We start from the raw sequence: 27,237 nt of genomic DNA on the forward strand, positions 1-27,237 counted from the left end.
ACATAGGTAGCTGAATGGGTAAGAAAACAAGACCCATACATATGCTGCCTATAAGAAACCCACTTCAGATAGACAGACACACAGACAGACTGAAAGTAAAGGGATGGAAGAAGATATTTCACGTGAATGGAAATGAAAAAGAAAAACTGGAGTAGCAATACTTATATCAGACAAAATGGACTTTAAAACAAAGGCTATAACAAGAGACAAGGAAGGACATTTCATGATAAAAGGCTCAATCCAACAAGAGGATATAACCCTTGTAAGTATTTACGCACCCAACTAGGAGCATCTAAATATATAAAGCAAATATTGATGGACATAAAGGGAGAGATCGACAGTAATACAGTAATTGTAGGGGAAGTTTTCACCCTATTGACATCGATGGCCAGATCATCCAAACAGAAAATCAAGAATGAAACAGTGGCCTTAAGTGACACATTAAACCAGAAGGATTTAATCGATATTTTAGCGTACTTTACCTCAAAGCAGCAGAATATACATTCTTTTCAAGCACACATGGAACATGTTCCAGGATAGAGCACGTTAGGCCACAAAACAAGTATCAATAAATTTAAGAAGACTGAAACCATACCAAGTACCTCTAATCACAACCAGAAAGCAATTACAAGAAGAAAACAGAAAAACACACAAACACAAGGAGGCTAAATAACATGCTACTAAACAATGAATGGGTCAACAACGAGATCAAAGAAGAAATCAAAACATACCTTGAGACAAAAGAAAATGAAAACACATGACCCAAAATCTATGGGACACATCCAAAGCAGTCCTAAGAGGGAAATACAGGCCTACCTCAAGAAACAAGAAAAATCTTGTTTAACCTTACATGTAAAGGAACTAGAAAAAGAAGAACAAATAAAGTCCAAAGTGAGTAGGAGGAAGAAATAATAAAGATCAGAGTGGAAATAAATTAAATGAAATCTAAAAAAAAAAACAAAAGAGCAATGAAACCAAGAGCTAGTCCTTTGAAAATACGAACAAAATTGATAAACATTTAACCAGACTCATCAAGAAAAAGAGAGGACCCAAATAAATAAAATCAGAAATGAAAAAGGAGAAGTGACAACTGACACCACAGAAATATAAAAGATTATAAGAAAATACTACAAACAATTATATGCCAACAAATTCAACAACCTGGAAGACGTGGATAAATTCCTATAAACATACAATCCTCCAAGGCTGAATAAAGAAGAAACAGAAAATACCTAGGGATAAATTTAACCAAGGAGGTAAAAGACCTGTACTTGGAAAATTATAAGACATTTTAAAAAAGAAATTGAGGAAGATACAAATAAATGGAAGCATATACCATGCTTATGGATGGGAAGAATTAGCATCATTAAAATGTCCATACTACCCAAAGCAATCTATAGACTCAATGCAACCTTTATCAAAGTATCAATGGCATTTTTTTTTCACAGAACTAGAACAAAGAATCTTAAAATTTATATGGAATCACAAAAGACCCTGAATAGCTACAGCAATCGAGAAAAAAGAACAAAGTTGGAGTTAACACAATACCTGATATCAAACTATACTACAAGGCTATAGTAATCAAAACTGGCATAAGAGCAGGCACATAGATCAATGGAACAGAGAGCCCCGAAATAAACCTACACCTATATGGTCCATTAATGTATGACAAAGGAGGCAAGACTATACAATGGGTTAAAGACAACCTCTTCAATAAATGCTGTTGGGAAAACTAGACAGATATATGCAAAACCAAAAAACAAACAAAAAAAACTCGATCACTTTCTTACACCATACACCAGGATAAACTTGAAGTGTATTAAAGACTTAAATGTAAGACCCGAAACCAAAAAACTCCTAGAAGAAAACATAGGCAGTAAACTCTTTGACATTGCTCTTAGTAATATTTTTTTTTTGGTATATCTCCTCAGGTAAAGGAAACAAAAGAAAAAATAAACAAATGGAACTATATCAAACTAAAATGTTTTTGCACAGCAAAGGAAACCATCAACAAGATGAAAAGACAACGTACGGAATAGGAGAATATTTTCACCAATGATATAATTGACAAGGAGTTAATATACAAAATTTATAAAGAATCCATACTACTTAACACCAAAAAAACCCCAACAATCCAATTGAAAAATGGGCATAGGACCTGAATAGACATTTCTCCAAAGGGGACATACAGATGGCCAGTAGACATGAAAAAATGCTCAACATCATTAGTCCTCAGAGAAATGAAAATCAAAACCACAATGAGATATCACCTCACACCTATCAGAATGGCTATTATCAATAAGTCAGCAAACAACAAGTGCTGGCTAGGATGTGGAGAAAAGAGAACCCTCGTGCACTGTTGGTGGAATTGCAAATTGGTACATACAGCCACTATGGAAAACAGTATGGAGGTTCCTCAAAAAATTAAAAATAGAAGTACCTTATGACCCAGCAATTCCATTTCTGGGTATTTATCCGAATAAATTCAAAACACTAATTCAAAAAGATATATGCATCCCTATGTTCACTGCAGCATTATTTACAATGACCAAGATATGGAAGCAACTAAAGTGCCCATCAATAGACGACTGGATAAAGAAGAGGTGGTACATATGTACAATAGAATATTACTCAGCCATAAAAAAGAATAAAATCTTACCATTTGTGACAACATGGGTGGACCTAGAGGATTTTACATGAAGTGAAATAAGTCAGATAGAGAAACACAAATACCACATGATTTCACTTATATATGGAATCTAAAGAATGAAATAAACAAACAAAACAGAAACAGACTCAGATACAGAGAACAAACTGATAGTCTCCAGAGTGGGGTAGGGTGGGGGCTGGATAAAAAAGGTGAAGGGATTAAGAAGTATAAATTGGTAACTGCAAAATAGTCATGGGGATATAAAGTACAGCAGAGGGAATATAGTCAATAATATTGTAATAACTATGTATAGTGCCAGCGGGGTACTAGACTTATCAGAGGAATCACTTCATAAATTATATAAATGTTTAACCACTATGCTATCCATCTGAAACTAATATAATATTAAATGTCAGCTGTAATTGAAAAAATAAAAATTAAAGAAAGCAGTTTACCTTATCACTGTTTTCAGCCGGTTTACCGCAAATTCATTTTTTCAGTTAGTCAAGCGCTTACATTTCTACATATGGTAAATCTCAATTGAGTAGAATGCTTAGTGAATGGACTAATAATTTAATGATTCATTTGGTTAAAAAGAAAAGCTATTTTGCTTTCATTCTCAGAGTTGTATCAATCCACTTTCTGCCTCAGGAAGAAGAGTATCCTAAATATAATTTTATTGTCCTCTGATAGTTGAGAAAACAATTGAGGGTCTTTCAATTTAGACCAGTGGTTCTCAAACTTTCATATGCAAAGGGAGTTGCTTATAGTGTTTGTTTTAAAAGGGGATTCTTAGATACCAGGGACTGTGAAGGGTAGGGTTTAGCAAACCACATTTTAAATAGTACAAGTGGTTCAAATACTACATTTTGAGAAACTCTGATACAGACAATTATTACTTTATCATAATGCAATCATGTAAATGCTCAGAATAGATGACATTGAAGTGAATATGCTGTTCCTCTAAAATATACCCAAGACTGCACTTTGAAAACACGTCTGTTATAACCTTGACCTTTATTCCCTCAAGCTGAATCAAGTATGCCAGTTATATAAGAGTTTTGCTTTGTTAAATTTTGAATAATTGAGCTTTAACTATATATTCCAAATGATATAAAACTTAACAATAACCCACAATGTTGTAAATGCTACTGCTCTGGAGGAATTTATACATTTCAAAGAATACAATGTTCTGACTCAGATAAAAACATGCATTTTTTATTGCAGAAAGAGTAACCCTGCATTTGGAACAGGAAATTCCAAATGAAATAGATACACACCCCTTTAAAGTATGGGTATTAACATTTTTTCACTCTCCATTGCTCTCTAAACCATGATTGGTGGTTCTTGTGGTAAAGACCCATAATCTGGTAGTGGTTGCTGTTTTCCTCTTAAGTGTTTTATTAATAACTTATTTTGAAATACTACTTCCTTCGCCTCAACCTCTGAGTGTTTTAGATGTTTGCCACTGGCACCAACGTGTGAGCCAGAAGTCTTCAGCCCGCAATGCAGTGGAGGAGAGGAAAAGGCCTTCTTCATTTTCTGTCCTTTTTTGGGAAATATCTTCTCAGAAGCCAGTGCTTCCAAGTTTTCTTCATTTGCTTTTAATACTCTTTCAAGAATCACTTTTAAAGCCATCTTGAGCCAAGGGGGTTCAGTGCTTCCGTGTGCAGTTGACTATGCAACTGACCACTGCTTTGACGTCTAGGTCCCTCCCTCAAGCTGTCTCCAGTCTCCACCCAGCATCAGACACGCCTAGCACAAGGGGCTGCACTGGTTGGGCTCAGAGACTACTGCATGAGACGTGAACCAGTTTCTCACCTTGTAGGCAGGTACTCAGCAAATTAGTGTCCAATGAATGAAATCACAGTACAGGTCAGACTCGAGAGTCTGGGGTTGGATGTCAGAAAGTCCCGTACGCGAGGTCTAGTCATTTAGTCAGCAACCATTACTGAGTGTTTCCTCTGTGCTACATACTGTTTGAGACACTGACCGAGAAAGACGATTAGGGACGTCCCTGCCTTCTGGGAATTCACAGTCCTAGCGGTGTGACTCACTCGCTGATTACACAGACACATCAAGCTCTAGCTCTCAGTGCTTTTCTGTTAAACGGGGAAAATAAAACTTCCCTATTACTTTTTTTTTTTTTTTTTGCTTTGTTAACTTTTTATTGAGATGTAATTGACATAAAACATTGTGTAACTTGAAGGTTTGATACTTTTATATCGTGCATTCGATCTCCAGAAGTTATTTTTCTACTAGTTGCAGGTCTGTATTCTTAAACATCTCCCCAGTTCCCCACCCCCTCTCCCAGCGCCCAGTAACCACTGTTCTCTGTTTTTACGAGTTGAGGTTTTTTATATTCTGCATGTAAGTGATATCATACAGTATTTGTCTTTCTCTGTCTGACTTATCTCAGTATAATGCCCTAAAGGTCTATCCATTTTTTCCCAAATGGCAACATTTCCTTGTTTCCCACAGATGAATAATATTCCTGTGTGTGTGTGTGTGTGTGTGTGTGTATGTACACATATCACATCTTCTTTATCCTTCATCCACTGATGGACACTTAGGTTGTTTCCATATCTTGGCTATAGTGAATAATGCTGCAGTGAACATGTGTGTGCAGATATCTCTTCAAGATAATGATTTCAACTCCTTTGGATATATACTTAGGAATGCAATTGCTAGATTATATGGCAGTTCTGTTTTTGATTTTTTGAGGAACTGCCATACTGTTTTCCACAATGTCTGTACTATTTTATAGCCTCACCAACAGTGTATAAGGACTCCCTTTCTTTACTCCACAGCCTTGCCAACATTTGTTATATCTTATCTTTTGGATAACAGCCATCTTATCAGGTGGGAGGTGATACATACATCTCATTGTGGTTTGGATTTGTATTTCCCTGATGATTAGTGATGTTGAGCATCTTTTCATATACCTATGGGCCATTTGTATGTCTTTTTTGGAAAACTATCTATTCAGGAGGTCATTTGCCCTTTTTTTATTTTCCTGATTCTAAACATTTCTTTGTTTTCCTTCATCATTTATGCATTTTGAATGTAGCCACATGGTTTATACTTTCTTCCATAGTCTTTGGTCATTTTCTTATGTATACAATCTGGGTTTCTGATTATACTTTAAATTTTTGTAAAAGTATGAACTCATTTTCTACCACCTTTGCTACGATGTAATGCTCCTCATTTCTCCTGGTCTTAGCAGTGTGCCTCTGCAGGATATGCCACTATTGGGTTGACTCAGGGCCAGAGAACCAAAAAAGCTACTGCATGTTTAACATTCATAAATTCATAATTTATAGACATGTATACACTTTACTACTGATTAGAAACTACTGCAAGAGATTTAGACAGAGAAGAGAGTATAAACTCATGCCTATTTTTTAAAATTGTATTTTGCTGATTTTACATGGTTTTATAATGACATTGTAATACAGATTATCTGGTAGATTTGTTACGATTAGCCTTTCAAATGCTATTTGAAAATCACTAGAGTTTGGTAGATTATGCAGCTTTCAAAACTTTACCTGTTTCAGATGATTTTGAATTTTTAAATACAAACAATGACTTATAGCTTAAAAATACAATCAGTCTGTGGTTAAATTGAGTAGCTCTGAAAATTAGAGTGGACACTTCCAGTATTCTCCACCTGGAAATTATTGTCCAATAATATTTTCTAAAATTATGGTTAGCTACTGTTGCCTATTGTGTTTTTCAAAATTGAGGTATAATTAATATATAACATTATATTAGTTTCAGGTATACCACATAATTTGATATCTGTATATATTTCAAAATGATCACCATAAGTCTAGTTAACATTCACCACTGTACGTAGTGACAAAATCTCTTTTTGTGTCCTTTGCACATTTTAATTGTATTATTTGCTTATTTGCTAGTGAATTATGAGTTCTTTATATATTTTGAATATTAATCTCTTATCAGATATATCATTTATAAATATTTTCTCCCATTATGTAGGTTGCCTTTCAATTTATTGATTGTTTCCTTTGCTGTACAGAAGCTCTTTAGTTTAATGTAGTCCCACTTGTTTCTTTTTGTTTTTGTTGACTGTGATTTTTATTTCTTATCCATCCTATCTACTTTTATGGGCTGTAATGAGAAGTCTGCAAAATAATAGCTATGAAGATAAAACTGAGAAAGTAGTTTGTAAAATTGAAAAGTAGTTTATAGAAGAAGTACCACATGATTTCTTACTTTTCCCATTCAATCAGCAAGTATTATAAAGAGGCCTAAGGAGAACAGAAAATTTAGCCTTTAAAAAACTCCCTCAAATCTGTCAAAGCTGTTATCAAAATGGGTTTTTAAAAAGTAGTAGTACTAGAACAAAACAAAGAATAAACCACCTCACATTTACAGCTCATGAGCATATACCACAGTTAGTTGTCTCTGATATTTTCAGCAGCTGACTTGGGGAAAAAAAAAAAAAAAAAGCCAGACATAGAAAACAGTTCCAAGAACAGGGTACCACCCAGTAACCAAAACATTCCATTTCTTGGTTATGTAGTTTCATGCTACACCTAAGTTTATTTTAGAATATTTTAAGCCTATGTTCTCCCTCCTTGACCTTCCGAGTTTGCTGAATGTTAAAAAGAGAGGGGCTATGATTCGTTGGCATTTCAAAAAAAAGGTTCAGTCTAAGGCTTATGTATCTTTAAAAAAGCCACAATAGGCATGCCTTCAGGCTATCCAGTGAAGTGGGAACGAGCACGGGATCCAGATTAAGAATGCCTGGGCAGAATCCGACCCAGAGTGCACTGCTAATGTTAACCTCACCTCTCTCAGCTCTGGGTTTCTCATCAATACTGTAGGAATGATAATAGCAGTGACAATTAAATGAGATCAGGCACGTAATGGAATGCCTAGCTCAAAAGAAATCCTTAATAATTGAGAGCAATTCTCTTCTCACTACCCATTTAACAAAAATGCCCCTAATATCCTATCAAGCAGGAATTTTTGTATATTCAGGTGACTGTTAATTAGTGTTGGAGAAATGCATTTTAGGACACAGGAATATCTCTGGGGACCAGCAGCAGTGCTGGCCATACGTGTGGGAGAGCTTTCGTCAGGCCCGTCTTCTGAGTGTCTCTTACTGCCCAGGGAGTAGAGTGACTCATGGGACCCGCACCACCATCGTACAGCAGGAATGAAGATTGTGAAATACAGAGGAAAGTAAATTCCTGACAGGCGACAGGCAGACGTCCACTTCCCTTGCTTTCGGCTGCCTTCTGACACCGTAGTTTAAAGAGCTCTGAGAGAAGCTTGTCACACTGATTGCAAATGACCACATGGTATTTATGAAACGGTAACATCACATATAGGTTAGTGCCTGCCTGTGTGTGGCACTCTCTGGAGGACGGGCCCAGTATATGCCCTCTGATGTCATTAACAAGGGGTCTCAGGTGTCCTCAGTAGCCTCTGGCACTATTTGATCAGGACGTTAAAAGATAAAGGTCACTGATTACCAACAAATGAGAGAGAGGATGTGTGTGCGTTTGTGTGTGTGCACACGTGTGTGTGTGTAAATGCTGTAGCTGCTTATAATTTAAGAGGCATTATAAGCAGTTTTATTTTAGGCACTTCCTTCCTTCCTCCTGGGGGGAAAACATATCACTGATGTCAGCCAAATTAGGTGGGTCCTCTCAGGTTCAAGCCTCATCCAACAAGCTCCATAGGAAGAAGTTCTCAGAAGGAAAAAAGCATCGAGGTTTTGCATACACTTAGCTTGGCTGTGCCTTCACGGAAAGCATTCCCTACTAAGGGTCGAAAAATCAAGGTGGTTTGGAAGCTAGATAACTCAAGCACAGTGACAGAAGCTTATGGTCTGACTAGAAATTCTTTTCAGGTAGCTCTACACTATGGCCTAAAAACCCTACCGAATGAAAAGTTTCATGGTACGGTATAGGGAAGGCCTGTAAGCAGAAAACCAAGCCAGAGACACACAAGAACACACATTTAACCTTCCAAGAGACAAAGAAGTAGGAAACATTGGAAACGTAGTTTTCCGTTAGATGCCCTTTGCCCAAAGTGATGGGGTGGCAGGTGAGTCCTCCCAATGAAAAGGAGCCTTACCTGTGAAGCCTGGTGAGCAGACACAGCTGTAACGATTAACTCCATCCATGCACATGCCATGGACACAAGGGTTACTTGCACAGTCGTCAAAATTGATTTCACAATTAACACCTGCAAAGATAAAAGCCAAGCGAGACCGTGAAATATTACCACAGAGATACCAATGGTGTCTGCGTGTAATGCTGGGTATTAAGACTCTAAGCGTATCCAGGCAGCCCTGGGGAGAGTAAAGCAGCAGCTCTCAAACTGCAGTCCCCAGGCCCTGCCAGGGGACCATGAGGTCAGAATGATCCTCGTCACCCTACTAAGTGATGAGGTGCCTGTGTTTCACTGTGGTGGCATTTGCACTGATGGTGCAAAAGCAATGGGGGTAGGATTGCTGGCAACTTAGCCGGAACTAAGGCATCGGCACCAAACTGTGGCAGTTGTCACTGTATCCCTCACCTCCACACACACACAGTAAAAACCAAACAAAAAGACAGTTTCGCTTAAGGAGGATTTTGGTGAAGCGGTCGAAATGATTAACTTCATTATTTTATTGTATCTTGATCCTGGAGTCTACGAGGTTGGACAATTAGGCTCACGAACTTAATTGTCACACCTCGTATGTCGACTGTGCTGTGTGATGAAATGGAAAGTATACGTAAAGCGATTCCATGGCATCGGAAGTACAGAGTTGTCTCCAGGAAAAGCAGCTACGTGATTGAGTTTTGAACTGAAGCAGTTGCTTTTATCACGGAGTCCCATTTTAATGGAAAGAATGACAGACAGACAAACCAGGGCTACTCAGACCCAAGGATTTAGCTCATATTAAGTGAAAAAAGCAAGCCTGTCATTTCAAGGAAAACAAGTGACTGCATTGTGCTCCAAAGATAAGATTTAAGTTTTCACATGAAAATGAGAATTTTGGAACTTGTACCCACCACTGTAAGCTTGAAACTGACAGTCACTATTCTGGGCTAAAATTCAGGATAAATCTTTATGAGTCTGGTAACTCCCTCCTGGAATATGCTGCCTTCCTCCCGATTTATTTCCCTGTGAACTGCAGAATTTGGCTGTTACGAAAGGTTTAATTGAACATATGGGTAAATAAATGGTAGGGATATGCTAATCACTTTGTTACCATTATTTTGTAAAAATACTCAGGATTTTTCAGTATTTATTCAACATGAATTTAGTGTGTTTTTTTTTTTTTTTTTTTTTTTTGGTATCATAGAAGAATACTTTCGTAGTTTAAAGAGTCTGAAAATAAAGCCTGGTAATAAGGATTATAAACTAACCAATGAAACTTCCATGACAAAATCCCATATTTTTTATTCACTCACACGTTGTATTAATATTTATTACTAACACCAATTACATTACAAATGTATTGAGCCATTATATGCAAAGTACGCTGCATCTCACTTTACATAACTTTTCTCTCCACTTCTCCCTTAATTGCCAAATCAAGTTGTGTTACACCTGCTTTATAACAACTTGTACAATTAAGGCAGCACAGCTGGGACGTGAACTTGGTTCTCTGGACACTACACACTTCACCACATCATAACTGGTCACTCCGTGAGTAAGGAGGTTGTATTGTTTCACTGGACACAAAAGAGGCAAGAGTTTCCATACTCCTTGTATACAAGTGCACCCCTTTAGGATATGTGTCCAGCCCTTGGCTGACAACCCCCATTTACCCACGTTCCACCAAACAGGCCCCAGAAAGCCGTGGTGGTCTAGTGTGACTCCGCCCCCAAGACCATGTTTAATCTGAGCAGGAACAGACAGCCAGCCCAAGCTGGGCCAATGAGATTTCCTCATTGGAATGTAGGTCTATGACCTGTGTGACCTCTGGCCTGCAAATGGCCCTGCTGCCTGCTAATCTCCGCAAAGCCTTATTGTTCAAAACTCACTTGAAATCCGTAAGATGCTTCTTGTGCTTTCACTAAATTCTTTCTATTTCTCTGTTTTATAGTTGTTGTTTGTTAATAATTCTTTAGGTTAGTCAAGTTGGAGTCTGTGACTTGAAACCAAAAAAGAAAACTTACTTAAAACAGCTTCCCATCACAAGACCGCAGGTGAAGAAGACACCAGCAGTGACTTTGGACAGTACATCTCATGTTCAGGACCCAGTCAGTGAGACACCGGCTCTAATTAGCACATTGTAAAGTATCCCTTCTGTCTACACACTCACCCGAACCCCAACCTGCCGACTTAGGACCATATTATGAGTGCGTTGTGAATTCTTACTCTAGAACTCGAGAGTCTGTTCATAATGATTCATCGAATGAATCCTTGCACCCAGACCCCTATGTGCCAGGTCTCAATCCACCCATTACAAGATTTTTTTATATTGCCTGCATCTCCTTGCTTTAATTCTCCTGTCACCCACAGGAATAAATCTGGCAGTTTTCTGAGAGATTCTGGGCCTTTCTTCTCTGTGCTGCGCGCACACCACTCGTATTTACTTCTTGCCTTTCTAGTGACAGCTACTTACACCTTGCCTGCGCTGTCCTCCCCAGGGAACACACCTGATACATCCTGGCATGCTGATATAATCACAGAGCAAACAAGTGCTTGCTAACCCACCACTCACCCAGGTTTCCAGTATGCTTGTTATAATGGGCATGATAGCAGGGCCTAAAACAGCCCCGCCATTCTAAAGGCATCCATTCAATTGCTTGTAAATCTCTCAAATTTCTTTTCGGACTGCAATTTCTCATGTCTGGGGACCAGCCCGGAAGCAAATTGCTTTTGGAAGGTTTCACAAAGATCTATTCAGCCCTTTTAGTGAGTTATCTAAACGGGGGGTGGGGGAAGGCATTTTCAACTGGGAAGGCATGGGATGTTTTTCATATGCTTGAGCAACTCAAAAAGGACTTTGTTTTCAAACTTGGCATGTACGAGGTCCTGGATGAAGACCAGGGCCTTTGACAAGTTTGAAGAAATGGATTTGGAAATAACAAAATAAAATGAGAACAGCTAACTACCTCCCCCACCTTTACCCCCATCCCTGGGCCATTTTCCTTAAATTGAGAACGAGTTTTCAATAAATCACTCCCTGGTATGGGCAGGTTCCCTTCTAACAACGGCACACACTAGTTAATCTTCCACTAATACATTTTCCTTTGATCTGAGACATAGTGCTTCTCTGTCCATTAACCACAGTTGTGACCATAATGACTCCTCGAATAAGTAAAACAGAATCCAGTGAGACCTGTGAAATGCTGCTGCCTGAGAAAATAATTCAACATGTCCCCAGCAAGGCGTAGCGTGCCCTCACAACTAACAAATGGTCCTGCAACCTGGCATCAGGAAATGGCAATGAACTCAGGATGACAAGTGTTGGGCCTGCATTCTAATTTACAGTGACTGGGGTATACTGCAAAGTCTGTCCTCTCCCTCACAATCCCCCCAAATGCCCAAGCCCACCGGAGACAAACAGCAGATGCAAAGGGTTAAAGATGGTGGACTCAGAAATCGAGAGAAAAGTATTGGAAAGATGGGGGAGGGAGAGGGAGAGGAAGGCGGGGGAACCACCAACTTCATTAGTCTGAGTGCTGAGGGGGTTAAAAAAGAAAAAAAAAACCACAATGAAATCAAGTCACAAAAGCAAGAGGGTTTTCAACTTTAAATAATAATTGCAATATTTTTGAAGTGGCGTGACTCCTTTTAAACACAACACATACACGAAACCAGCAGCTTCCTAAAGCTACCGTCTCTAATTTCTTCCCTGGCTAGCGCCACCTCTCTCCGAGATGTTTCTGGCCATGGCTTTGGCTGTGCTTCCCAGAAAAAAAGGACGATTTTTTTAGGTATCTAAGCATATGCCAAGGAGGTCTGAGACATCTGTGTAAATGGATTTTGAGAAGCGGTGAAACCTCCAAAGGAGACGTAAAGAGAGCGGGCTTACCTGACGTGCCCGGCTGGCAGTTGCACTGGTAGCCATTTACCAGGTCGATGCAGCGACCCTCATTTAAGCAAGGGCTGCTGTAGCACTCGTCTATCTGGTCACTGCAGATGGCACCCATGTAGCCAGGGTTGCAGACGCAGGTGTAGGAGTCAATCCCGTCTTGACACTGGCCATGGTGGCAGGGGTCGGGGTCACAGTTGTCAATGTTCTCCTCACATAGCACGCCAGTGAATCCTTGGAAGGAATTTTACCAGGGAGGTGTAAGAACCAAGGCTGATACTGGGCGCCGGGACCGAAGGGTAGCCACGCCCACCCATCCTACCTGTCCCACGCGCCACCATTTATCCTGCCGCCAGGAGCGGATGAATTAAACTACTTGCATTGATTTAAAAGGCAGGTCTAGGGAGTTGTGCTTAAAATAAAGGTTTTCAAATCAAATTTGTAGAATTCAAACACCTTCTCCTAAACGATCTATGGTTTCGTTGTAAAGATGCTTTAACTGCCTCTTCAGCCCATACTGGGCTTCAGGGGGAATAGCTCTCGATATTTGTCCTCTTTACATTTATATTCCTTCCCTCCCACACCCACTATACAGGTCCTGTATTAATGGTTTCATGGACCTTATCTTCTTAGAAGTCCGAGAGCTTTTCTTTATTCCTCTCAACCCCTCCCCGAGTCCTTTGCATATATAGTGCGTTTTCAACAAATACTTGTTGAATAAAATGAATGAACAAGTTATGAGCATTTGAAAGAAAAAGGGACAAATAAAACTTGTTCATTCAACATTACATCTCTTTTAAAAAAAGCTTCAGTAAGGCTCTCCTCCCTTTTAAACACAAGTTCAAGGTTCTTCATCTCTCCCCCGTAAAGGTTATTCTCCAGGAGCGAGAGGATGACAAAATCTAGTCACCAACCGGAGACGACAGTCTGTGAAAGAGGGGGAAGTTAGCGGTTCATCTGACAGGACCTGGTCTAAGTAGGGTTTATAGGTGGTGATGTTCTGATACCACGGAAATATTAATTCTCTGAGTTTATTTTTGTGACTTGGTTTGCTTTTCTGTGATCAGAGAGAAATCAGGCACGTGATATTTAAAATCCTTTCAGAACCCATTTTCTAAAATAAGAAAAAGGTCTTGAATTCTATTCATGACTCCTTTCTCTCTTACGCAGTGGGATAAAGAGGAAATTGGCAAATCACCTTTTCTAATAATTTGTAGTCCTCTATAATACTGGTCTGTGCAGAAGCAAATGTGTCACAGGGGATGTTTGGCATATTCAGATCACATCCAAATGAGAAATGTGGCCACGCATTTGTAAACAGGCGCGTTTTGACTTCAGTAGCGACAGTCAGGGACGAGGACCCAAACTGTCCCAGCCAGGGCGCTCGCTCTCCTGTTCAGACACACACCTGACTCTCACCGCCTGAGTCGTGCAGATACACACCTGCCGCTCGCTGCATGAGTCATCTTTCGTGCGGTAAACCTCTGCCTGTGCACACAACTGCCCTTAGATTTCTGGGCCTTTGTTCAATCACTTGCCTCCAGAAACACAGAGACAGACCTCCTGCTGAGAAGCCCCAATGAAAAATAGCTTTCAACTGGAATTCTTCCCTTTCCCAAAGGACAAGTCAAGCCAGCTGGAAACTCAGCGCTGCCAAAATCTGGACACCAAGTGTCCAGGCCAGGCCACTATTGTGCTGGAGGAGGCAGGTGTTGTAGAAGGAAACAGGGCAGAACACATGCAGGAAGGAGAGGAGTCTAAACACAGCAGCCCCTGTGATGGGACTGGCCTGCTGGGGCAGTGAGAAGAGGACAGACTCCTATTTGTTCAGGGAGGCCTCCCAGGGGAATAAAAGGTGAGGAAAGCCTTACCTGTGGCACACTGGCATTCGTAGCCGTTTGGGTGATCGATACACTTGGCCCCATTTAGACAGGGAGTACTGGAACAGTCGTCAATATCAATCTGGCAGACGGGCCCAGTGAAACCTTAAAAGGGCACAGTGAGAGCACAAGTCAGAAGATCAGCCTATGTCTTCCGTTACGATGAGAAGGATGCCAAAGGAACTTTGGGTGAAGTTACCGGCAGGGCTTACACCAATGGGTCAGCAAAAGTACAATTATTCTCCCCCATCAGGTCACTGGGAGAATCGGGAGAAGCTCAGGCCATCGGAGGCAGGCACCTGTGTGTGTCTCCACCTCTGTGTCTCCCCCACACAGATTCCCTTCTAGTTAAAGTAGGGACTGAATGGTTATAGGTGGCACCCTCAAACGAGTGTGTCAGAAGACCTGGGGCCTTCTCTCTGAAGAAACAACAAGAAAGGCTACAGTCTGTGGCAGAGAGTTTGCCATGTCTTCAATAGTAGCTTTGGGGAGTGAAAGGCAAGGCAGAGCTTTCTCTGGAAAAAGTGACTTGTGTTGTCCCTTTCTGGACCCAGGGCTGAAATGTCTAAACAGAATAATCTCACAAAGGGGTTTCAAGAATATGACCCATGGGGAAAAACACAAAATCCAGAGTAGCCTAAAACTAAGGCTTCTAGGAGGTACAAACTTTGTGAAATACACACACAGACCACGAGGTCATGGGCCATTCAGAACAGACTTGGACTTCTGGCCACAAAGGATTTGAAAGACACACTCGCTGACCAAATTCCCCATTTCTGTGCACACACACTCCCATCCTGAAGGGCTCCCTTTAATGACTTCCTCATGCCCAGCCCACACACGTTCTCTCCCTCCTCCCTTCCCTGTGGTCAGTCCATTTTGCGCTTTCAAAGAAAACAGGGGCAGGTGGTGGGCACTTACCAGGCGGACACAGACACTGGAAGCGATTGACTTTATCCACACACTGCCCATTGTTCACACAAGGGTTGCTCTGACATTCGTTTATCTCCAGTTCACAATGCACACCTTTGAAACCTGAACAAAACGGACCACACAAGTGGCTCAGAAAGAGCGAAAGGCACATTCTAGCCAAGAAAGCACAAATGTGCAAAGATGACTACATCCGCGAAGAGCAGAACATTTCTGCAGAGGGCAAAGGGGGCTGTGCCACGATGGGAAATAGTGACCGTTAGATCGGATGGGAATGCTCAGGGATAGCAGGTCACTGTGGAGAGGGGGCAGCGGCGACCTCCAAAGACACTCGCAGGGCCCAGCATGCCATCAGAGGCTGCCCGCACTCCCTGACCAGCCGAGGCTGCCCGCACTCCCTGACCAGCCCAGGCTTTGCTTTCAGCAGTGCTGGGGCCATGGGCTCCCTACTCTGTGTTGCTGAACACCAGCAGAGTTTGAGATATCGCTGCTCTCAGGATGTAAGTCAAGGGCAGGAGGGCCTCCCGAGGCCAGAGCGGCTAGCTAGCATCCTTAATGAGGCAAAGCAGCCACGGTCAGCCTTCGCTGTAAGATGGATTGAGCAGTGCTTTCTGAGGATTCAAGACATGGTCTCTGCAGAAGAGTTCCACAATACAACCAATGAACCTGTGTACGTCACTGTGGATAAATGGTAAGTTCCTATATAATTACGGGTAAAATGAATTTCTATAATTGGGATGGCATGGTTCTTTGTAAAATATAAGGGAATCAGGAAAGCTTGCTATTGAAAGGATTCTTATGGTAAATTCTTTATTAAATTAAAGAACATTTGCATAAAAACAATCACTTCTGAACTTTTCCCTTACATGCAACTCATGTTGACAGAGGGGCTTATTTAATTTGGTCTCCACAGCTCTAAGAATTCTAACGCTGTCTCTCTCCTTAAGGGTCCTCTTGGCTGGAACCCCTGTTTCCTTGGGAATTAAATGCTGACGGAGCTCACGGAATTGCCGCTGTATATTGAGTGCCCCACCTGAGAGAGGTGCAGTTTGGTACCTCCAGCCCAGACCCCACACACCAACGGGCCCAAGTACCTGGCATGCACAGACAGGTGAAGCCTCCAATCTTATCCAGACAGGTGGCATCGTTCTGGCAGGGGTCAGAATGGCACTCGTTGATGTCCATCTCGCAACGAGGCCCTGCATAGCCCTTCAGACACTCGCAGTGGAAAGAACCATCCGTGTTCACACATTTTCCTGCGTGCTCACAAGGGTTGCTATTGGCTGGAAGAGACAAGCACCAGTTACCGGGACCAAAGCCCTCGATGCAGCTTCCACACAAGTGCACTACAGGAGTGGGTCTGCTTGTGACAGCATTAAAAGGCCAGGCACTAAAAGTCTGCTTCTCAATTTCCTATGTTCTTATTCACAAATTGATTAAATAATAAGACTAGGGTAATCTCAACTCTTGTGCGTTTCTACTGCTCTTTTGACCAACCTGTCACTAAGATAGGGCTTTGTATTAAGAATCAAGCATAGACCTTCCATATAGTACAACTCCTAGAAGAAAATACATGGTTACGCTGAAAGGTTAGTTGTAAACAGTGGGTATGTAACAGGGGAGAGCTGATGTTGGGTGAAACATGCTCCTAGAGGAAAATGGGCTTCGGTTTAAATGCTTGCTGAGCTGGACAGACAACATGGGGAAGAGGAAAGGTTCCGTGAACTCACCCATGGTGCACTCATCCACGTCTTCTGTACAGTCGGCCCCTTTGTAGCCTTGGGGGCAGGTGCAAATGTACTGCCCGTTCAGAGGGTTGGTGTCACACAGCGCTCCCTTGTGGCAAGGATTGCTGATGCATGCATCATCCAGATGGCATAGGAGACCTGTCACAGGTTGGGGCGAGAACAAAGAAAATGTCCCTGTACTTGGGGAAGAGTTGTCTCTTTCATGAAGGAGGGAAAACCTTATATTGGCTCATGAAATCCAATCAGGAGATGGCGGCCACTTCTGCTCTGCCTGATCCCACCTCAGAGACATGCTGCAGCCAGCAGCCAAGCAAAGAGCTTCTGCAGACAATCCTGGTTGTCTGGTGCTCTGACTAATGCTCAGTTAGACCTTTCCTCAAGGGTAGAGTCATAGCCGCAGCCATAAAGGGAAATGGTTAGATGACAGAGATAGGAAAATGGGGGTATCCTTCCCACAGTGCTAACAGACTTAGCAAATAAAAACAGAGGATGCCTAGTTCAACAGGAATTCCAGATAAACACCAAATAATGTTTTACTCTATGTCCCAAATATTGCATGCATCCTCTATCACTATATTTGGCCACCTGCTTTCCCAAAATCGTGCTACCTGCTGATCACGGGGCCGCCAGCATTTCACTAGCCTCAGGAGGAAAAAACAGCCGACCGTCATCAGCCTGTACTAGGTCAGCCTTTTAACAGTGTCAGCATTCTTGGCTCAAGTGCCCTCAGCACTCTGAAGATCCTATTAAGCCCCATATTCTGCGTGGTTCACATGGGAACTGGATTTTCCAGTCTGCAATTAGCTTAAGAACAGGTAACTAAGGGTTCTTCTACAAAGCTGGAGGCGGGGCTCTTGGAAAGGCACAGCTATGAGAACATTTCAGAAGAGCTGGGCCCAGAGTTCTCTCACCCAAGCTATCTCCTTGCATCGCATTCCGCCCTTCATCGCTCAGGACTTCTAGAACTAGAAGCTGTTACACTGGGAGGCTAGAGCGATGTTAACTTTGCAGTCAGTAAAATCCTCCCTGACAGGACTATGGCTACAGACACTGAGAGCTGAAAGGCACTTAACTGCGTCTCTCCTGCTCACTCCTTCTGAATAAAGAGATTATTTCTTCTTCAAACAAAGTCCCGAAGTCCATTAGTCATTTTGTCTCAATTAGTCATTTGTCTCAACTTCCGAGACATGAATCTTAATTTCTGAGGTGCTTTTCAGCCTCAGACTTGAAGGTCAACAGATGCTCCCAAGGGAAGAGTAACTAACTTTCATTTTCTTAGGATGAAGAGCGAAGGGACACAGAGTTGAGATGAGAGTGAAACGTCCCAAGGAAGAAGACTAACTTCATAACACTTCGGGTAACGATGATCTTTCAAGAACAATCCCGAGTGATCCGTTCTTACAGATGGTAGTTACAAGGACACAGCTATGGAGATGACAGAGAAGGAGGCAGAAAGCCCCAATGCTCACCAGCCCCTTCTGTCCTTCTGCTGGCCTTACCTGCCTTTCCTTCTGGGCACATGCAAGAGAAGGAGGCCACCCGGTCAATGCAGGTGGATCCCACAGTGCAGGAGGCAAAGGCACAATCATCGATGTTCTCGCTGCAGTCGTCTCCACTCCAGCCGTTAACACACACACAGCCATAGCCTCCATTGCGGTTGGTGCAGGTGCCGCCATTTTGACAGGCATTGGGTTGCAGCAGGCACTCGTCCACGTCCTCGGTGCAGAACTGTCCTTTGGGGGGAAACATGCCTTGGGTTAGGGCTCTTAAGTCTCAAAGGGTTTGTCCTATACCAGCCCCCACACATTCTTCACCCTCGTGCGACTTGCCTGACATCAAGACAAGCAGCACTCACTGCAGATGAGGGCCTCACGTAAATTGTAAGGCCACCTTGAGCCCTCCACGTGCCATTTACTCTAGGCAAACCATGGACAGGCGTTGCTATCCCTAGGAACTCTGAGAACACGAGGATTTAGCCAACCTATCAAAGAGAAGATGTCTTTTAGGATCCTGACTCAGTTAAATTCCTGGGACAATGAATATATAACTGAGAAGAGCGAGGAGAGAAGAGCCTAAGAGATGAGTAAGGAAAAGAATAATGAGAAGGAATCTAAAAGTCAAAATGTTAGAGCAATTGTTCTATATCTTGACTATGAATGTCAATATTCTGGTTATGATACTGTACAGTAGTTTTGCAAGAGGGAGGCTTGGTAGAGGGTACAGGCTATCTCTCTGTGTTAATACTTATCATTGCATGTGAAATTACAATGATCTCAAAATAAAAAGTTTAATTAAACATGAAAGCAAGGGCAAGCAAAGGTAGAGAGAAGAGATTCAGGACAGTAAAAGCCATGGTGCAATATGGACGTGAAAAACACAGCCAAGATAATGAGCCTGGAGCAGATGGTGCTCAGCCTGAGGCAACCAAGCTTTAAGGACGCGGCTCTGCAGATTAAGACGCAAAAAGTCATCCCAATGCAAGAGAAGGTGGAAAAAGGACCAGTTTGCTCTGCCTGAAAAAGAGCAAGCCGGAGAATGCGAAACAGGCGAGCACATATGGACTTCCTGCAGGTCATTAAAGGGTGGGGGCTGTGGCAAAGGCTCTCGGGCCCCATGACAAGGAAAAAGAGCCTGTCGGCAACTGACAAGCAAGGAGTTTGTGATAAGCAAGCAGGTTAGTGCTGGGCCCGTTGATCTGTTGATGAATTGGTTGAATACTCTTGACTATGTCGATGAATTGGTCTTATTGGAGGTTTTCTAATACCAGTTTAGAGAGCTATCAAAGGCAACTCATATTCAGGTCACCTGAAGTCTCTAAAATACAACCCAACAAGTGGCTAAAACTCAAAAACACCTCGAGGTTTTTCTTTCTTTGTAAAAGAACTCAATGAATCATTCAGAAAGGCATTCTGATGAAGAGACCGCTTCATGAAAAAGCGTGTGACGCTTATACTCAGAAAACGCCAAGGCTATCCCTGGTCCCCAGAATACGTGACGATAATTCAACCGGCTGAAGTACTTTCAGAAAGCCTGCAGTGTGCTCAGCTGTGTAGCCATCACTGTTAGCAGGAGCTAATTGTGCCTGATTTAATCTAACGGACCACCCATTCTTTACTTCCATTATTACACCATTCTTTCCACCCATACAACAGAGCCAACACCACTCTGCACTTAATTTCATTGTACATCTCTCATCACTTGGCTGCAAGCAAACTGAGTTCCTCAACTATACATGAGATAATTTTTGTTAAAGTTCAAGCACAATGTGTGGTTCATAGTCAACAATCAATGGCTTTGGTTTCTTTTCCCAAGCGTGCTCTAAGAGGTAAACTGACTTGCCTAGAGTGAGGTTCCCTGCACTCAAGGAGCTGGGATTTGAACTAGACCTGCTCGCCTCTAACGTTCTTAACCCTGAGGTGTGAACCTGACCATATCACCACCACCTCTGCGTGTCTGTTTCCCAAGCACACAAAGGCTGGGGAAGGGGAAGTGGACAGGATGAAGAAGACGAGGATGAAAATCATGATCCACACAGTCGGATGGCTGGAAAAACTCCTGATTGCAAACTACTATCCAAAACTCAAATGTACGTTTGGGTAGAGTTCACTAGTTTTTGTTTGTTTTGGGGGTTTTTTTGTTTTGTTTTTTGAGTTCACTAGTTTTTGAATGAGACGGCTATATGAAGGTGAGATACCTGCCCTGGACACCCTACGACTGTCCGTCTGTTACATAGTTTGTTAGGAAATCACCTTGATCACAGTGGCGTACACGTAATTTTCTATAGAATGGATCATTTTTCTCTATGTTTCAGGCACATTTCTCTAGAATAGCATTCCTTCCCAGGTTCATTTCTGTCAGAATTTTCTTCTCCGCCTCATTCCAGTTCTATCAACTAGTTTTTAAGTGCAGAAAGTAGAAGACAGTAACCCAGGCGGCCACTACAACTGTTTGTTCAAAAGTTCCCAGTAGCACGTCTGTTACCTAGGAGACGGCACTGGCTGTGTGTCATCACCCTCTTGGCCCAGGAGGAAACCAATGCCGAAGCCTAAAACTAAGAAATGGGAGGCTCACAAAGGTGAGGTAAGCTTCCCGAGGTCCTAAACCAGTGAGTGGGAATGCTGGCATTCAAACCCAGCTCAGGCTGACTCTAAATCTGTGGCTTTTGCCATCGCAGCCACTGTATCCAGCCCTGCATTTGATCAACAAGATTTGCAGGCTAGGTCCCTGATCCTTGGGTCTCTTTTTTTTTTGTACTGGTAAGTATTTTATTTTTTTATTAGTTTCAGGTGTACAAAACAACATAATGATTAGACATTTATACCCCCCACAAAGTGATAACGCCACCACGTCTACGAACCATCTGACATTGTACGTAGCTATTACAATATCATTGACTATATTCCCTATGCTGTACTTTACATCCCGTGACTATATATAATGGGGGTACCAAAAAAATGCATACAAGGGGACACTTTGGTCAACATTGCTCAAGCAGTAATTTGCCATAATCAGAAGTGTCTGAATGCTGATGGTAACCACTTTGAGCACCTCTTGTAATTGCAGAAGTCAAATGTGACTTGTATTCATCATTTGTTATCAGTATACATTGAGTATTACAATTTTAATACAGTTTTCCTTTCTTAAAATGTGTGTACATTTTTTTGGCACTCTCTATAATGATATATGTGTGTGTGTGTGTGTGTGTGTGTGTGTGTGTGTGTATGAGGTTTATATATATTATATGTATAGTTGACATTCTAGTTGACTCATTATAGTTGACAATATTATTTTATATTAGTTTCAGGTGTACAGCGCAATGGTCAGGCATCTACACAGTCTATGAAGTGATACCCCCAATAAGTCCCGTACCCATCTGGCCTTATATAGTCACGGGGATCCTAGGGCCTTAAAGCACACTGAGAAGGCCCGGAAGCATGAAACAGTTAAAGGACATCCTTGGTAGAAATGAATAATGGCAAAAGGTCACTAAATATTGAAATAGGAAAATTTCTTGGTAATCATCTAGAGGGGGTGGGTACATCTAGGTCACCCAGCTTTTTCCACTATAGCCTGGGCTGGAGGGAGATGCTCGGTGATAGTGGTAAGGTTAGATTTTGAAGATATCACAATGATTGAAGTGTGTAGTCTTTGTCTGGGGTTTATAAAGAGAAAGGTTGGAGGTGGTAAGAAGCTTTGAGTTCAACTCTGAATTCTGAACTTGATACAACAAGCAAAGGGCAGTTGCTGTAGGTTCATGGGTGGGGGAAGACGTGATCAAAACTGCCTTTGAAGATCAGTCTGCCCGTAGAATAGAGGAGGGACTTAAAGCAAATGACTTTCTGTTCACAGGGAGCGAGGGAGAGATCAGTAAGTTATGAGCTACCTAGCACATAAAAGCCTCTGGTGAAAAGGGAGAGCTGCGTTGACCATGGCCCGCCAAGCTACTAAATCTTCAGTCCCAACAAGTCTCAGCATGTGCCATCGCCTGTCTCAACACACACACTTGGCTGGTCAATTCCAAAAAGACGCTGTACGAAGCTCAGTTAGGCACGTTTTTGAGGGCATCAATTATCCCTCTTAGGCATCTCACCTCACAGCTGCTGCCATCTAACACGGGCACTAAGGCAGTGGGCTGTTAGGCCCTTCTCATTTTCTGTGTGTGAAAGAAAGAGAAGTAACTTCTTTTGAGAAACTACCTTTTCTCCTGCTCCCGTGAGTCTAGACTACCTTGGTAGGAAATGTCACACTCCCTTCACGTATTTTACTCCAGCCATGATGGCCAACTGTTGGTTCCTTGAACATGAACTTCTTTCCACTCTCAGAGCCTCTGTATATCCTGTTCTCTTTACCCCCAAAATGCTTCTCCCTCTTCTTTATATGGCTGCTTCTTTTTCATCCTATGACTTCTTTTGTAAGTTAGGTAGATCTCCAAATTCACATCTCCCATTTTCCTCCATCATTGCATCTATTCCATTTAATCGGTTATCAAAAGTTGTAATTTTACATTTATTTACTCTTTAGAGTCTCTGCCCCTGTTAGATTATCATCTTCACGAGGGCAGGGAACTGTGCCTGCCGTTCACCTCAGGTTACGTGTCAGGCACTGTAGTAGGCATTTGGGATTCATTGGTGGTAACCTAAACCCTAGACCTTAGATCTCATCTGAAGTGCTCATTTTACAGATGAGGAAATGAGGACCAGAGAGGCAGAGTGACTTGTCCACATTTGCACAGCGAGCTGGAAGAAGAATCAGAAACAGATAAAATTCAAAATGGAAATCGTGAAGTGCTGAAATGGCTGTTGGGGTTGTGAGATCAAAGCCCATCACGTTAGCCTTCAAAATGGGGAAGGGGATTCTGAGTTGACTGCTGGGGGACAGGGCAGGATTGGGACACATGGGGGAACAGTGAAACACCTCAGTAGTTCTACTAAGGAAAATGACATGTTAAATCACCATGAGAAAAATAAGCATGCTGAATTGGTTTTCCGGAAGTAGGGTGACTTTCACGCTGGTCTTTTCCTATTGCCCCATCCTGCTGTCTGAGAACCATAGGTTGGTTAACGTTCTGGGTACAGCTGTGGCAGTAACTGTAGCAGCGTGAACCCAAGAGGATGGGACTGAAATGGAAGCCATGAGCTGGGTCTCACGAACATCAGGTTCTAGCTCAGTGAGCCACTGAGCACGAAACAGACACCATCTGTGCGCTACAACATACCGGGACACAAACAGCCCGCTGTGGCTCTCTCAAGATACCATAAACAAACCATCAATCTGACGGAGTTACAAGGGACTGGGAAGTAAGAGGAGGAGGGGGGAAAAGGAAAAGAAATGCTCACTGAGCCTTAGCACTTTGGGAAGAAGAAGCCCTCACTCTCCCTAGTCATCTCTCAACTGTGAAGTGTGTGGGAAAAACTTTTATCACATCAATGGCCCTGTTAAGGGTCAACTCTCATTGCAACAACAATCACCGCATGAGAACATATATAAAAAGAGCGTGGCTGGCCCTTGCCCTGACCCTGCTACCTCCTCTTCTAGGGTTAAAGCAAGAGAATTCGGTCTCCAATGCAGCCGTCCAACCGACAGTTACCCAAGCTCCTGAGATGTGGAATTTCATCTTTCCACATCATAGCAGACCTCTGTCCTATAAAACCTTCTCCTCCAAACACTGGGGATTTTCCACTCCGCTGCTAAAGTGAACGAACAGAGGACAAGCCTGACTCTACTGCCTGCTGGGACTAAAGCGGGTTGAAACATTCTGTATAAATACTGGTCTAATGAGAGAATGCGTGCGTGCACACATACGCAAGCACACGATTGCGTAGACGAGGCCTGGGGTATGCAGTGGTTAAGGGGATCATGGAGGGTTGGGGGATACACGTTCGGAGAAACACAAGCATCTCACGGAATGGTCCCCCTAATGCCAGATGCCATCATCTTTTCCAGACGCCTCCAAAGCCTGGTTCCCCTGCATCCTGGTCGATGTATTTTCTATAGAGTCACCCCCGGAGTGGTGTGGCTTGTGCCACTTGCCTGTTCAAACCCTTTGATGACTTCCATTACACTTGGATATAATTCTAAACTAGCCATGTTTTCTGCCTACCTCTCTAGGTTCACCTTTTGAAACGCCACTAGCTGTAGTCAGTCTGGCTTTTTTTTTCTTTTCTTTTTTCATTTCTGAATATGATCACAATCTTTCTTCCCATTGGGGTCTTTGCACATGCTGTTCCCTGTGCCTGGGACATTTTTACCCCCACCTTTCCCTAATTCTTCCTCACTGTCCACAGATGAAATATTACCTTCTCAATGAGAACTTGCACGCCTACCCCACACTCAATTATTTTTGCCTGTTACTATGCTCTCCTAATAACCTTTACTTTTCCCGAAGGCATTCATTACAGTTCAAAATTTTACACATCATCATATGATTTATGTCTGTGTTCCTTACTAAACTGCATGTTCCACGAAGAAATGGGTGGTCGCTCTTTACTTCGTCAGTGGATCCCCAGCACCTTAGCAGCGTCCAGCTAATAATATTTCTTCAGAAGTATTCAAAACCATTTGTTAAACAATGGTTTATCTGCTCCTGTGTTCTCTTGGGGATGGAGTCTTCCTAACCCCCATAATCATCCCTCAATTCATCTCCCTCATTCCTCAGGGTGTCTCTGTTCTATTCAGACGCCCAACATTTCCATCGTCCCCTTGTCTACATCCAGCCGTCAAGACACAAAACTTTCATTCCACCCCCCTCCTTAGCTGCTGAACTCCATCTCATGTGTACCACAAATTCATCCTGCCTTTTGACCCTAATCCTTCAACTACGTCTCAAGGGTGACTCTACATTGTGATGGGTGCCTTCCTTCTTCAACTGAAACCTAAGATTTCCCTAAAGACCATATTCCACTCAACCCTCTTCAACAGATGTCCTCTTCTTCCAATCGCCTCCATCTGCATGAAGGTAAATAGGCAGAGAATCCATTTTTCCTTTACTCCCTAGTGTTGCTACTGCCTTTAAACAGTAAAATTCATTTGTTAAGTTATTTCTGGGTACCAGACCCTGTGATAAGTGTTTACACTGATTACCAAACCTTCCCCTACAATTGGTGTCGTTTTCCAGATGCAGCACAGATCTGGTCCACACTGAGGAAAGACACTGAAATATCTCAGGCAGGTAAGAAGAAGAGAACCCAACAACAGCCCTAAATTTGGAGGGTTGAAGGTGGGAAATATAATAATCCAACTCATTCATTCATTCATTCACTTGTTTAACAAACACGTATATTCTATGTGACGGGCCCCAACTGAGACACACTGGGATGATAGTGGTAAACCAAACAGTTGTGGCTTCTATGCTGCAGAACTTATAGACAAATATGGGTTTTAGAACCAAGCAAACAATTACAATAGAGGGTGATAAGTGCCCTAATAGAAACATCTTGCTTTGGGAGCACGGAGTAGGAGAACAGAGAAGAAATATGTTCTGCAGGTCCAGTTGAGGATGGTATGTTTCATTGCAAGCCACAATTATGGGACCCAGTGACATCCCGTATCAAAGCAGTGTGACAATTCAATTTCTTGTGACAATTCATTTCCCTACACACTACCCCTTCAAACCACCTATGTCTGCATTAACAATAATTTATCGTTCACACATTAATAGTAATGGCAGCATTTGGCTCCATATTCTAAGATCACAGGGGTTTCCTGCTTTAACTATTTCTCAAGTTCTTTTCTCCACTGCTATGTAATCCAGACTCAGATGAGCCCCTAGTGCCAGAGATTGCACGGATCTGTAAAACAGAGATAAGTACAACAAAATACCTCGGGAACAGACTCGGAAGCATACCATGCCATGCTTAAAGCCAGAATAACCTGCATGATAGCTGAATGAACTTTAAATTAGTTAGAGAGACTTTATATGCTAACCAGGTTGTGTAGAGTGAGCATGTGCGAGAGTGTGTGTAGGGCAGGGGGCGTGGGGGGTACTTCAGGCAGAAGGAAGTGTCTGCGTATAGGTTTGAATAGAAGAGAGAGCATAGCTCATTTGAGGCAATGAAAAAAAAATCAGGGTGGTCATACAAGGTGTGTGTTGGGAGATACGGCTGGAGAGGAAGTTAGACGTAGGGCCAGAGACAGGGAGGACCCATGGAAGCGTTTTAAGCGAAGAACCAGCCCGATCCAATCCGCGTCTCAGAAAGCCCACTCTGCTGCTGTGGGGAGAACGGACTGAACTCCATCTCACCCTTCCAGGTCAACAGCAACTTAAAGCACAGGGACGTCCGTCCCAGGGCTCCTGTGGTTGCCACAGCAACGAGAAAGTCTGCAGTGCATCTGGGGCAAATTCCGGATGCAGCAGCATCAAAGCACATCCAGGCTCAGCCACTATGGAGAGCAATGGACGCTGTGCCAAAGCTGGACGTTCAGAAAGCTGACCCCTGGCACGGAGGCTTCTCCCCACAGAGAAGGAAATGGTGCCAAGCTTCAGTCCGCCTGCCGGGAGGCTCACACTCTGGCTCT

The 27,237-nt window shown here is 42.5% G+C and overlaps 1 protein-coding gene and 1 pseudogene across 2 annotated transcripts in view; one reads left to right on the forward strand and one right to left on the reverse strand.

The window, feature by feature from the left end:
* NOTCH2 (notch receptor 2) overlaps positions 1–27,237 on the reverse strand; it is a 156,146-nt gene that overhangs the window by 36,618 nt on the left and 92,291 nt on the right. For both annotated transcript variants that reach the window (XM_074319094.1, XM_074319093.1), the window contains 7 exons: positions 18,723–18,956; positions 17,206–17,361; positions 16,570–16,758; positions 15,467–15,580; positions 14,537–14,650; positions 12,666–12,899; positions 8,765–8,875 (listed from right to left, as the gene is read on the reverse strand). In XM_074319094.1, the coding sequence (XP_074175195.1) occupies positions 8,765–8,875; positions 12,666–12,899; positions 14,537–14,650; positions 15,467–15,580; positions 16,570–16,758; positions 17,206–17,361; positions 18,723–18,956 (1,152 nt within the window). The remainder of the gene's footprint in view (positions 1–8,764; positions 8,876–12,665; positions 12,900–14,536; positions 14,651–15,466; positions 15,581–16,569; positions 16,759–17,205; positions 17,362–18,722; positions 18,957–27,237) is intronic.
* Positions 19,759–26,678, forward strand: LOC141568650 (ubiquitin-conjugating enzyme E2 D3 pseudogene; annotated as a pseudogene).

This window comes from Rhinolophus sinicus, linkage group LG14 (genome assembly GCF_036562045.2).
Source record: "Rhinolophus sinicus isolate RSC01 linkage group LG14, ASM3656204v1, whole genome shotgun sequence".
Lineage (NCBI taxonomy): Eukaryota > Metazoa > Chordata > Mammalia > Chiroptera > Rhinolophidae > Rhinolophus > Rhinolophus sinicus.